The sequence below is a fragment of the Arctopsyche grandis genome, chromosome 13 (genome assembly GCF_051622035.1).
Source record: "Arctopsyche grandis isolate Sample6627 chromosome 13, ASM5162203v2, whole genome shotgun sequence".
In the NCBI taxonomy this organism is placed as follows: Eukaryota; Metazoa; Arthropoda; class Insecta; order Trichoptera; family Hydropsychidae; genus Arctopsyche; species Arctopsyche grandis.
In genome coordinates, this window is record NC_135367.1 from 17355731 (window position 1) to 17370400 (window position 14670).

Below are 14670 nucleotides of genomic sequence, written 5' to 3' on the forward strand. Positions count from 1 at the left end.
TTGTGTCAAAACAACACAACAAACACCGTAACGCTTTTCCGAGCGCGGCGCTCACTCGGAAAAGCGCCTCGATGCCCCCCCCCATGTAGCAACAGGCATTTTCCCGATTTTCACCTGCGCTGTAGCCCGTCAGAGGGCTTGCTCCGGATCACGCAGACGCACGGGCGACGCCTCAGCGTCCGGACGCTTACGACGGAGGACTTTTGAACCGGAAAATTCGCGCGCGACTCTCCACTTCCGGTCGAACAATAACATCAACAAAATAATCGAAACAACGCTCAAAACTCTCCCATAAAAACTAAAAGTGTTTCGAACTATTTCACCAAACTTCACCACTCGTATTTAGAAAGTTCAACTGAATAAACATATGTACATATATTTTCAAAAGTATAAACGTTCCTTTTACACCGTCACGTGTGTTTTTAATCGTAGCCACATTTCACCGCTACGAATATTCTCATTATTTGAATGTGATGTTTCATGTAATATATTTTAACTATGTAGGTTTGTGTAAATAATGTAAGGCGTGTGTTCCTCTACGAATGTTTCAAAATTAGAATAGAATTATTTTATGTAATATGTACATATACATATATGTTTGTATGTATGTAACTTGGAATACGATGCGTCGATCATTGTTTTATCTGCCGGCCAATGTTAATATTTACGTTGCCGAGTGCTAAATTATACGTTCCGTACGATTTCAGCCGTTCCAAAGTGGGCCAAGTCCAATTATATTAATCCGGTATCCACTGTCTTTCTCTCGTTGTTTGTTTGGATCGACGTGTTTTGGCCAACGTTGCTTTGTTTTTGATCGATTTTGTATGTTTGATGGATTGATTATTAACATATACAAAAGTGTATTGGAAAATTTGCTTAATTTATGATTGTTTGACATTTAAAGTATGTGTTTAAATTATGAGTGTATAAATGTTTTATTAAATTTTATTTCTTTACACCGTTGTGATTCTGCAAAACCTTAGTTATTGAAACACGCAAGCTTTCATAATTGTTATACTTATTATTATTACAAATATTTGAAAAATAGTATATCTTATGAAACTTATTATTATAAATTTTCAATTACGCTAATTGCCGGTTTTTTATAATTAATAATACATTCAAATTTTTTTTTAAATATTTTGTACAACTGTCTCTTTTTATTGTTTTGGAAGTTGAGTACGTGTATTCGTGAAAGAATTTTTCATATCGTTTCATGCGTGTAGTTCTCTCAGTATAAAATGTGTAGCTTTTCCTTGTAATGAAAAAAATAAAAGGAAAAGCTTCGCTCTTCAAATTGACAAGTCACACGAAAGTCGACCTCTCCATCCGTCGGCTTTCTTATTATGTCGGAATTTTTATCATCTTAGCCTAAAGGAAAAGGCGAGCGTATAAAAAAATTATGCTTCTCCACTTTGCCGCATAGGAGCAAAAACCGTCACCGCATATTCCGGCTTTTCCGAGTTTTCTGAACTAATAAGCACTGGCGTCGTGGCGAAATTTTCCTGTCTAAAAATCCACCACCTCAATTTTATTTTTATTTGTATGCGTAATCTATCTTCATTTGAATATCCATTTCCCTTTTTTTTAAATATCTTGAGTGATGGATCGTGTCGCACGTGTGTGATGATTATCCAGTCGCTTTATCTTATCTCGCCGATGGGTTTATTATTAAAAGGGATAATTCACCATTATCGGTTCGGTTGATTTTAGGGGGCATTTATTAGTATGGGCGTGTCTTCGTGTTTTCATTTTGAAAAGTTAGATTGGTTTCGCGGTGGTTTTGTAGATAAATGAAAGTTCGCTGATAGTAATAATATAGATTCGGAAGGTCTAAAAAAGGCACACCCGGAGACGTATTTCCATTTTTCAATCAAACTTTTGATTGCATTTGGCAAATTCGACGGTGTAAATGGAAATTCGGAAATTTGGCGAATTCAGCGCTATTTCAGGCGTCGGTGTGTGTTTATGAGGACAATTTGGTTCTAATTGAATTTGATGCGTGGTGAAGATTAAGAAAATCCAGTGAAAATGAGTGATATACGTCCCGAAACCAGTTTGGGCGTGGAGTCCATGACTTCATCATCCGAAATGGCGAAAACTCCGTCTCCTCCCCATCACACCCCGACCAAAATGGAGAGGCGGATGTCCCACTTTAAGGAGTATAAATTCTTCAGGAGCTTCAGTGCTAAAGTTGAAAATTGGCCCATGAGAAAAGCCGAACAACTTTGGCGAAGGATGAGAGAGAGGAAAATTGCAGGTACACACTTCCTTCATTTATTTTATTAGAATTGTACGGTTCATTGTTTAAAATTCAGAACTCTTACTGTGATGCTGGGTCTTCATATGGATACAGAAATGGGGCTTTAAAATGCGACAAGACTTTATAAACTTTTGCTACAATTATGTACATATGTATGTAGCGAATTTGGTAGGTTAATTAAATGATTTTGGTCAGCTTTAAATTTTGCATTTTTATTTTTGAAAGCTTTTAATTGTTCATATGATGTTTTCAAAATATATCTTATGTTTATTTTAATAACCACAAATCCAGTGACCATTATGTATTTTACACATTTCTTTCCATTTGAATATTTACCTATATAATATTTTATTTAAGTGCTTGAGGCATCATTTAAAAAAATATTTAAGCCTATTTATAATTTATGGATGCCAAACCAAAACGATGTAAGTGCCACTTAGACTGAAATGCTTTTCATTTGTGATTTGAGGTATTTGTCGGCCTTTCCTTGCACCCTTCAAAATTTTTTGAAATGCTGCCTCTTAGGGGTAGAAACTTGAAATAACAATTCATAACTAGACTGCGGATATACACCGTGCTTTTTTCAGGAATCGGGGCGGTTTAGCTCTATTTACAAAGCTAGAGTCCAAAAAAAAAAACGTTCAGCGAACTTTTAACAATGCATTTACAACAATTGAACAATACGCGGCACCCTCTGGGTCCGGGCTTTAGTCATAACGTGCGCGGTAAACATCATAATATGATGGTTGTACCTCCAGCTAGCAGTTCTACTTCGAATGGCTCATATTATCATCATTATTATCACCAAAAGGGGTGATGATATCTCCAGCCATCGTGATCAGGATAACATCTGAAAGTTGAGAGAGACGACATATAACACGAAAGCCATGTGAAACGTAAAGGAGGTATGTAATAAATTGTGCATTTATTCTTATGAAAGTAGTAGATATGTACACCGTTGTCATATGGCACTAAATGATGGCAAACTTTTTATTTTTTTTCTAATATTTAAAATTTATTAATTGCCCGTTAAATGATTTTAATACATCGCAAAAGATTTATAGTTAATTAAAAATTGTTGCTAGGGTGAATTAATGCGTTATTTATGAAAGTTTAATTTTCTTACACTTGAAAGGTTATGTTTTGGCACCCCTGAATTATTGATATGAAGATGTGTCATTGATATTGCACAAAAAATGTTGCCATTGCGTAAGTTTTATTATTTATTTCAATAAAATGTATTTATTTTGTAATGAGATATTTTAACCTTTTCATTTGCGAATATCGAATTTGATTTCATATTTTATACATATTTACTGTGGCGTAGTACTATTCTAAAAATATTTTCTACATTTGTCATTTAAATAAGAAATTGAATAAAATAAAATCAATACATATTTTCCGACTATGGAATTTGCAATTTTTATATATTTATGTAAAATATGTACATACATATGTACATGTGGACGTAATTCTGCTATATATATTCATATTCATGTGAATAAAAATTTGATCAAGCAATTTTTGGAATATTTTTTCGTACTTTATTTTAGCAATTTGCTATTACATATGTATTTATTTATTTTAGGAATAAATTCATGAAATTCCAGTCATCAGAGTAAAAATACCTGTATAGGCTATATTATTCCTACATAACTTTACCTATATATGTATTGATATTGTATTGATACATATGTACATATATATATAATTCAATCATTGCGTAAAATTTGAAAGTTTCGATCAATTTAGTAAGAAACTTTTACTTTGTTCGTATTGATTTCGAAACGTTTCCACCATGTATTATATGTACATTTATGCGTTCCTTTATTTTCTGAGAGGAAAAAAACTGAAAATATTCAAGTATAAAAAAGGCAATGTTTATAAAACTGAACCACATATGTATGTATGTATGTACATCGTTTTACGTTTAAAATTCATACAAAATCAATTTTCCTGTTGAACTCGGCCATACAAAATGTACAGTGTCGAGTTCGGTGCAGATTTTCTCATTTGGAACGGTAATAATCTCGCCTTGTTTATGTGTACGTTTGTATTTATGCTACACACATATAATATTGAACGTTGAATTACAGATGTGTGAAATGCGATATTTTTAATCGGGCACTTAAGCCGTTATCGCAAAACCGTGAACCGCGTATATAATGCGCGTAAGGGTTGTGCGATTTCACGTATCGCCGAACCTTTCGATATGAAATTTCGCGATTTGTGCGACCCGACTTAAATCGAATTTATGAGTAAAATACTCCATATTGATACGCGTTCCGAATTTATTTATATATTATGTATTATGTGTGGAGTTTGTGAAACCAGCCGGGGGTGCGGATGCGCGTAATTGATGGAAATACCGTTTTTCGTGTGAGCGAAGCTGATATGTTTTCGGCTGCTTTTTTTCCACCATTTGCAAATTGAGGGATATTCGAGTGGAAATGGTGACATTTTACCTTTGGTTATATATTTTTTGACTTTTGAATTGATTGTTAAATTGAAGATGTTATTTTTAAGAATTTGAAAGATGTTCTATTTATTAAACGCGTTTTCTATCTATTATATAATTATATAAAAATAAATAAATAATTAAAAGTGACAAAAAAAGACCCCTCAGACACTAAAGAGTTTCTGATCTATCAAGATCAATTTTTTTTTCACGAGGGAAGTGTCACTAAAAGGTTGTCAGAAAAACGGTTGATAAAAAATTGGCAGAACAGCGCTGGTTGTAGATGATTATGATGATGATGATATATGTACATATACACAGTAAAGACTTCTACATTTCTTCGAAAGCCTCTAACTTCTGAATTGAAAGAAATGCAATTATTAAATAAAAATCCGAAAAAGCTCTTTTTTGTATCATATAATACCGTGAGATATTTTGAAATGAAATTCTGAAATCTTTTAAATTCAATCATTTTCTTCTCTATACAGACTATAAAAATTAAGTATTCTATTTTATAATATACCAATTTCTTAATCAAAATCTAATTTTTTATTTAGTAAATCCCCTAAAATGATAAATCAATAGTTAAAGTAATTTGAAAATTATTATTATTAATCGAAAGTAATTTGGACATTTTTGTCGGCCATGTATGAGATGTTTAATAATAATTGTACATACATATGTATGTACATAGATATACAGAATTACATTCATGTCTTTTTCATTGTATTATTCTATTGTTGAATAATATTATTATATAAGATATTGCTTTTTCATTATCGAAAATGTATACATTTGTATATGGGTTGTGGAAAAGTTGGCTTTCTTTCCGTTATCGGGCAGGAAATTGTAGACAGGTTATTATGATTATATATATATATATATACCTCGGTTTCTTTTGTATTATTCATTTTCGTGTTTGTCAATATAAACTGGGGGGTTTTTATCATGTTATTTTCACGCCGAAAGTTCGGTGACAGAGCTTTTTGATTGACAGTGCTGAAAGCTCCTTGGAACAATGTAAAACTGATCCTTTGTTGTGATAGATACTAAGGCGGGGGGCGATGTGAAAACTTCGACATTCGGAAAATTCGCATTTTCCCAATCCGCCCCTTATATCCAATTAAAGTTTCGAATCCCAAAAGCGTTTATAACGATTTTCAACACACAAAAAATCGCGATGAATAAAAACAAAGCAGAAAATATCCCCAACTTTCGTACAAACGATAACAAACTTAAAGAAAATTTCCCCAATTAGCGGTCGAATAAACGAAGGTTATTATGGAAAAAAATTATCGATTTTTTTCTCTCTAATGGGATTCTTAATTTCAAAGAGTTGTTCGATATTACAGCTCGTTTAAACATACCCGCACTTTTCAATAAAGTTGGTAAATTGGCATCGTTGTGGACTTTTCCATTACCCTCGTTCTTTGTAGTGGACATTAGTCTTTCAATTGTATTTAAGTTCTATAATAGAATTTCTTACGACATCAGCTATCGTTACAATAGAAAAACACTACCCATTAGTCTTACCATTTGCACTCTGGATTTTTCAAAAGCTCCATATAAATTGACACAAATGTGCAAATAAAGAAATAGTGGTCCCAATTAGATTTCAGAGTGCAAATTGATATCTTCAACAAGCACAAATACATATAAATATTTGCTTGCATGTTTATTTTCATACGATAACAAGGGAGATTCAATAGCTTGGCAAATCGGTCGCCTTATCTTTGATAAATTACTTCGGTAGAATAAAACCGGAGCTTACGAGCTTTTCGCGGGTTAAAGCTCTACGGACCCGTTAAATAACGACCTCGCCCAACGCGATCTGCCGAGAGATTAATTAAGATACGTTAACGTTTTCTTTTTAACGTTTCGATAGTGATCGCAGAAAACGATGCTCGATTACTCGCCGCCATTCTTTGCGAGCTTTCAACCCTCCCAGAGTCTACGCACAAATTAGTGTTGAAAAAGCTATGTTAATCTTGTCTGTCTATTTATTCGTTGATTTGAAAAGAACATTTTTGTAATGGGAAGATTTTTAATTTTGTATATTATATTAAGATTGTATATATCATATTTTAGTGAAGCAATTATGGCTTCAATCTAGATTTGTACATATGGTTGACTTTTGAAAAGGTGTATAAATACGTAATTAGGGTTCATTCATTCGTTAACGTTTCCTGTTACTAGACTCCAAATGGGTTGGATTACAACAATCTTATATACGTAACTTTTTGCGTAAACTAGCCAGATATTTATTAAGCCGTAAAATTAGGAAATGCTTGAATTATATAAATACTGCCAATTTACATTTACATAAGATGGAATCTGAAAAAGTTTTGGCAGTTTTATTATATTTTTAATAGATAAATTTCAAATTAATAAATTGTTATTATTAGATTTTTTACTAAATTTACAGCTTAAGATGGCTGGACAGCAGCGCCTTGTCCATACAAACGTACTATACTTCTCCCTTCCTCAATTATGGCACTAGAGAAATTATTTTTTAATATGCTATGGATATCCACCATTGGGGTGCATCTATCGTTTTATTTTTTTGATTAATTATTTTTTATAGGAGCTAGGAGCTGCCAAACATCTATAAAATCGCCTCTTTTTTACACCCACGAAACGACTCCAGCGTGCTTATTTAACGGTCGATTTTAAAAAAAATACGCCGATAGATGCACAGAAAGTATCTTTCTCATACCGATGATGAAATTTTTTTAAAAATTGGTCCAGTTTTGGAGAAGAAAATAGGAGAATACGAAACCTCGATTTTGTCAATTTAAAATAAGTTTTATCTGGTCGAAGCGCAACTGCCGGATTCACTCAATATATATATTGATATATATTGTCGCATTCACTCAATATATACATACACTCAATATATATATCGAAGAAAGGAACGGTAACAAAATTAAGGTTTCGGGTGTACAGCCCTCTTAATGTTACGTCAAATAATAATTATTTTAAATTTACAAATTTAAATTATTTTAAACTTTTGTTTTTAAATTATTTTTACCATGGTTCCACTACGGTTATTTTATTTTTACACATATACACACACGAGATGCTACACAAAGTACAATGCAATCAAAGAAGTATGGAACGCTGTATGCTCGGCATAACGAAGAGACAGGCAGCGGAACACGTGGTTGAGAAATATGACAAAGGTAGTGAACAAAGTGGATAGAGTAAAGAGATTTAAATGGCAATAAGCCGCGTGGCTATAGGCCGCGTGACTAATGGTACCCGAGATAATGCAAAAGGGTAAAAGGAAAACTGCAGGGAAGATGGGTAGACGAAATTAGTAAAATGTGTGGGGTGAGGAGGATGAAAGTTCGAGACGACTGAAAGAGACGAAAGAAAGAGACGACTGGAAGCGTGTTGGAGAGGCTTTCATCCAGCAATGGATAGTGAGTGGCTGTAGATGATGATGATGATGATATGCCGTTAAATGAAAAAAAATTTCGTGGATTAGATATTTCTATATGGTGCTTTTCCTTAAAACGTCAACCTAGATATCGTAAATAATTAAAAATAAATCTCAGGTTATTATCGACATATAAATGAATTTAAGTATATTCGTAATAATGAATAAATATTTCTAACCAAATCTGATCATCAGTATTACGATTTAGTTGTTCTGTGTTGTCAGTGAATTATCGATTTGAAAAGCCTTTATTTTTAGTAAAAAAAATTTAATAATAATCAAATTCAACGTTATAAAAAAAATTCAACGTTACCCCGACTTCATAAACTGGGAAACGAATTTAACCAATTTGATTTTTTTTATATTAGTAAAAATAGTTTAAAAAAATTGTTGCGTCATCATTTTTATAATTTACACAAATGCTAAATGAATTTTATTTTATTTTTTTAATTAATTCATTTATTTCTTCAATTAGTTTTAAAAATCATTATTTTCTTCTCTTTTCTTGTATTAATATTGTGTTTTTTTTTTTGTTTTATTGTTCTATGTATTATTTATTGTTCTATATATTATTATTATGTATGTATGTTCTATATTATTACTGTTCAATGGTCCTTGCGGCCGTATATAAAATAAAATAAATAAAAATTCCAAACAACCTAATCACATAATACGCCATTTGCTTCGATTTTTAATGTAATATTATGCAATTAATATGCCTGTAAGGATTAATTTCCGGTTATTACCAGTACATTTTTTAATTTACCGGTATTTACCAATGGCGAAATTTTGACTCTTTACCAGTATACCGGTGTACCGGTATTGCTCTCCCTAGTTTATACCTACTTGTACGTAGAACTTTTACACCCCACATAATAGTTGAATCACCCCATACAACGCGCGTTCCAGTTTACAATCAAATTGTCATCATCTCCGACGAGCAGTTGAACATCGGTATTTATTATCGCCCTAGTGATTTCATTTGACTACACAACATAACAAGATACACGCATATGTTGTACGTACAATCTGATACAAGTCTCCGTTTCACGGGTTTATCTTCACTTTTCTCCATTCAAAGGAAACACCATTCTCCAACCCCATCGCTTTCGAGCGTCTACTATCTGAAATTCACTCTACGACGACAAATATTCACTTCACACCACTCCGGTTACAGTTGAACCGCTTTCGAGGACGAAGGTTCTAGTAATGCGAAACCCATACTCGTTACGACGAGAAATCGCATCGTATATAGTGAGCAAATTGTCGAGTGACTCGGAGTGTCGATGTGCTCCGGAGCTTTCGAACAAACCCCTGCTAATAGTGTTTGTTTAGGTTTTGTATATATGTATGTATGTACGCATGTTTGTTTTGTGTATTGTAATTCTTTATTTGTTCACCTCTGGTCTCCTTTTTGATTGTGTCGGTTGATTAAGCGGTGTTTGATTGGTTGACCCGTTAAGTGTCGGTGTGTTTTGAACTCGATGTCACTCGGTTAAATGGTGCAGTGCAGGTGTTTAATTAACTAATGTGATGTTAATTATCGTAGCTTTGCAGTGGGGGTTCGTTTGAGAGAAGTTTTATTATGTAATGGATTTTTCAATGGCGGCTAATGAGATAACGGGATGGTGTTCTGTGTAGTTCTTAAGAGGTTGTCGTTTTCGCGTAATTAGTGTAAAATTAAGGCAAGTTTTAAATGAGCTCTTTTAAGTGTATTGAAGATGGATTTGATTTAAATCAAGGTTGGAGCTTTCATTGTTTTTCTCCTCATAAATAAATTCATTATTAAAAACGGTTTTACCACTCCAGTATAGAGGTAAAGAGGCAATTATTTCTGGGCCTTTGCATAGCAGATTAATGATTGCTTTTATAGCCTCTATACTGGAGAAATATAGACGAAATATAAGCAGGAAACAACGGAGAGGATAAGGGTGCAATACAAAAACTGCTACAGTGCTCTTTTTGGACTACCAAGGATACATTTGCGCGTCGCAGATGTTTGTAGAAGGGCACGTGCCTCACTTTGAGACCATTCTCAGGGGGAGAGCGGCCTCCCTACATCGTCGTGTATTTGTATCGTCGCATTGTTTTCTTGCTGCCACGTCTCATTTCCGCTCATCTCTGTTTTTTCGGTGGATGAAACTACTTCACCGACCGCCATACATTTACTGTCAATTGATTAATTAATTGTTTTTACTTTTAATTAATTTAAAATAAATAAATATTTTAATTTATTTAATAAATTATTAATATTAAATTTAATTTAAAATAATATATTTTAAAATAATTATTTTATTAAAAACTTTAATAAATAAAAAATTTTAATTTTATTAAATTATTTATATTTAAATAAATTATATAATATTTAATATATAAGATTATCCCTACATAAATTAATTTATATAAATTTTTTTTTTATAATTTCAATAAATTTTTTTTGTATGCATGTATATGTAGGGTTGTTATTCAATTTTTTATGCTTATTATATGTCTTAAAAAAACTGTATATTGTTGCGTAGGGGTGCGGAGGATCCAAGTAAAAGGCCAAAGTCATGTCACAGTATTTATTGGTGATTAAGGAAATACACGCACTGGCAGTGCTCCGTCCAGAATGCCTTGATATGGTCTAAGTACCTCCTTATAAAGGACAGGTGGCTCAGGGCATCTTCGACGTCCGGTTACTTCCTCATTGTTTAGTCACGTACTCGGATATGCAGTCCCACGCTTTGGCGTTGTCAGTTCTAAGAACTCCACATTAAGCCTGGAGATAATCCTCGAAACCAATTATAACCCTGCTCCTTTTAGCATACGCTACAATATGTAAATATGTATTATAGATTTTCAGGCATTCACTAAGAAACTCGTGCGTATGTACAATATCAAAAAATCTAAAAAATTTCCGGTTTTATATAGTAGGTAAGTAAGTACTTTGATACATTTTTTAAGTATTTGATTTATCAAAACTTACATAGTTTCTGATGTTTATATAATAAATTGAATCCCAAAAAGTGTTATTATACCTGACATGTTTTTTATACAATATGTATGTATGTAGGGGAAAATTTGCGGAATCATTTGATTTGGAGCACTTGTTAGAAATTCGAGCTGAACAAACATCGTGTTTTCAGCCCAATCGCTTTAGAATCAAAAAGCTCTTCGTATAATTTCCCAGAAAAACGAATCAGCCCTGAAAGTTCTGAGTGCTCGATCGGTATTGTTCATTTGATACGTGAAAACACTATTCGAAGAACTTCGAACACATCCTTAGAATTCATCAATGGTAAGAACACACTGAATCGTACGGTATGGATCGTGTTCTTGGTTTCCAGCTGTAATGGGCGTATCTTCATTTAATTTTTAATTCTTAAGATCTTATTTATCTCCTGCATTTCTTCAAAAATGGGAATCGCCATTATCCATCAGTGTCAAACCTGGTAGAGCCAATTCATACCAGTAAAGAGGTCGTGGGTTCAAATCCCACCCGGAATCGAGTAATTATTCGATTCATAAACGCTGCTGCGAAGATTTGGGTGGTTATTAAAACCCAGATCGACCATCTCCTGCTAAATTTGCCGATTATCTAGCTTATTTGTTTTAACAGATCGAATAAATCGACATTCTTCTCCCCCCTTCAGCTTCTCGCAAATTCGAGAGTCTCAAAATTGTTGATTATTATAAATATGCCATCTAAATATTCTATAAAATGTGATCTGGCCAATTCGCTGTGCATTTACATATACATATGTATATCGAATTTGATGATTGTTGATTATAATTCAATTTTAATTTTAACCCGTTGTATTGCACATATTGTGATGTTTCCGATGTTTCTTTCGTCTCATACATTTTTTAATTCTCAATTTTTATTAAATTGATTTATTTGTGTATAAAATTCATATACATATACGATCAGTGTATGTATGTACATATATACTTACTTTTTATTTAATTTATATCTATTTAATTACGAATAATTCAATAAATTGGGTTAATAAGTTTATTTTTAGTGAAGTCCTTTAATTTTTTTGTATTTTGTAAATCGCTCATAATTTTATAAGTTGGCATAAAAAAGTCCATTTTACTAAAATCGTTCAAGTTGGAGTTTGGAATTGGAGTCGGTAAATTTTGATCAGACTCCACAACCCTGGTAAAATCTACGTATCTATAAAAAAACATGTTCCACTCCACTCTGTGTGTTTGTACCTTAATTCGTCTTCGTTTTGTAATCCTGTAATATGTTCTTATTTCATTTCCGTTAAATAATAAATAAATGTTTGTGTATTTTATAAGGTTTGTATAAAATTTCGTTGGATTTTATATTTGGGTATATAGCGATACACTTCAATTAATTCGACTCTTCATTATTTATTGAAAAGCAATTTTGTCGGCGTACTCTTATCGCTAATCCCTACTAATGTTTAATGAATTTAGCGCTAAAATTCATTTGCATATTTCATCACCTATCGAAATCGTATTACGAATTGTTGAAAGCATTCTAAATTTAAAAGGCATAAATCGTTTAAACGGAAAAACAAATCAAATCAATTAATTGTATAATGTTTTATGCGCGTGTGTTAAACGTACGCGAAAACGTATTCGAAGTTTGCTTCAGATTACCGTGACATTTGCGAAACAAAGTTACTTATTTGTATCGTCGACGAAAGTTAAATGATGAATGCCACCCTCGAGGCGTAGACGAGAAGTGTTTAACGTTGAAAAGCTTTAAAATAGAGGTTAATTCAACACCGAGAACACTCTTCGAAATTCCAGCTTTGAGAAAATATACATATCAAAGTGAATTCTGAAAGAGCGGGACACGCTTCGTAAATAATTTAATAGAAGTTAAAAAGAGCACTTTTTACGTGCCTACGGTTTATCTACGACTCTACGGGATAGTAAGAAGCTTTTTTTAAATGAGCTTCTCTCGGTGGCAATAATCCGTTGGACGCTGTTCTTTTTTCCTTCTCCTCATACTCGGTTTCCTCTCTGCCGCACAGTGTGGCCGTTGGCAGATCTGCCTAGACACGCGTTCACTTTATTTTAAAAACGCCATATCTCAAAAACTGCTGAACATAATACGCTGAAACTTTATTTTCGATGAATTTATTTTATTTTATTTTTTTCAATGAATCATGCACTCTCGCTTAACAGATTACTCCAAAGCGGCGAGTGTGCTAAATAGATTAAGACTCGATAAATTATGTATTACATATATTATTAAATACATAATTATAACATACATATGTCAGACATTACAAATATCGTAAACAATACAAATAATAACATTTATTATGTAACAATACGAAATTTTAATCATCCATAGAGACATCTTTGGATGATTAAACCTGAGAAATAAGAATAACTCAAGGTTTTCGCAACGAATCAAATAGTAAATATTCATTTGTTTTTTTTTTGTTAAATTTATTTGAATCGAAAAAAATATAATATTCAACCAATTGAATTGTCGTCATTGAACCTTTGTTTTTTTTTTGATGTTCCCAACAAACATTTCATATTTTCTTACATACTTACATACAAAGTCTCTTTCGAAATTATATATTAGATTTACATATTTGCCACAGTGACATTACAGAATACTCTAACGCGCTACTGTGACCAGACATATTATATAAGCATAATACAAAAATTAGTGAGACATTTATGTTATAGATAATATAATTTTGTTTTAAATCGGATTGAAATAGTGGTGACATAATGGGTAGGATAGCTTTTGCTCATTTAATGGAGGACCTGCTTCAACAATGAAATCAGATAAATTGGCAAACTCTCATAGGAAATGATCGACTTGGAATCACAAATATCCAAGTCTGACCAACAGCCCTTAAGATTTAAGATTATATAAGAGATATTGTGAGATTTTAATACAAAGCTTTGAAAATAGTAGTTTACTTCCGCACAGAATTGAGTTTGTATTGCAGTTTTCATGGAAAATTTATATGATTTATATATGTACATATGTACACATATTTAATAATCAGAAAAGTTGCGTTGCTATGATGATACAAAATAATTTGTTTATCGGTGTAACAATTGGCAAAATTAAGACATACATATGTAAGTTTAACGTACAAAATCGTAATTTTTGGTCACAAATTTTTACATTTTCTGATAGTTTAATAGTTCAACTTTAATAATTGATTAAAATTAAAGCGGAAATCTACTTATAAAAACTTTGAAAATTTTTAATTTATACAAAACCTCGGGAGGTGGATATTGTAAACAAAAATTCTACAAAAGTAATATGTAGTTTTGGTAAAAATTTAATGAAATATATTAGAGCGTCCTTTTTTGAGTAATATTCAATCAAAAATTTATCAATAAAGCTTTCGAATAGACTACAATCCAGTCTGGAAGTCACAGTCGTACCTAGTATCCATGTATATATCGTTGCATATTATGAGTCACAAGTTTGATCAAGTGTGATGGACTTTTGACACCACTAAATAAAATTTTACTAATAGTTGATCAAGTTATAGATATTCAACA

General features: G+C 32.3%; 1 protein-coding gene across 3 annotated transcripts in view; it reads left to right on the plus strand.

Annotated features, from left to right (window-relative positions):
- Positions 1-14670, plus strand: part of cv-c (RhoGTPase activating protein) — a 297593-nt gene that overhangs the window by 149681 nt on the left and 133242 nt on the right. Inside the window, exon 1 of one of the 3 annotated variants that reach the window (XM_077445089.1) lies at positions 1942-2260. The exons of the other annotated variants lie outside the window; for them this stretch is intronic. Within the exon in view, the coding sequence (XP_077301215.1) occupies positions 2032-2260 (229 nt within the window). The 5' untranslated portion in view covers positions 1942-2031. Of the gene's footprint in view, positions 1-1941; positions 2261-14670 lie in introns of those variants that run through there. 3 annotated transcript variants of the gene reach the window in all.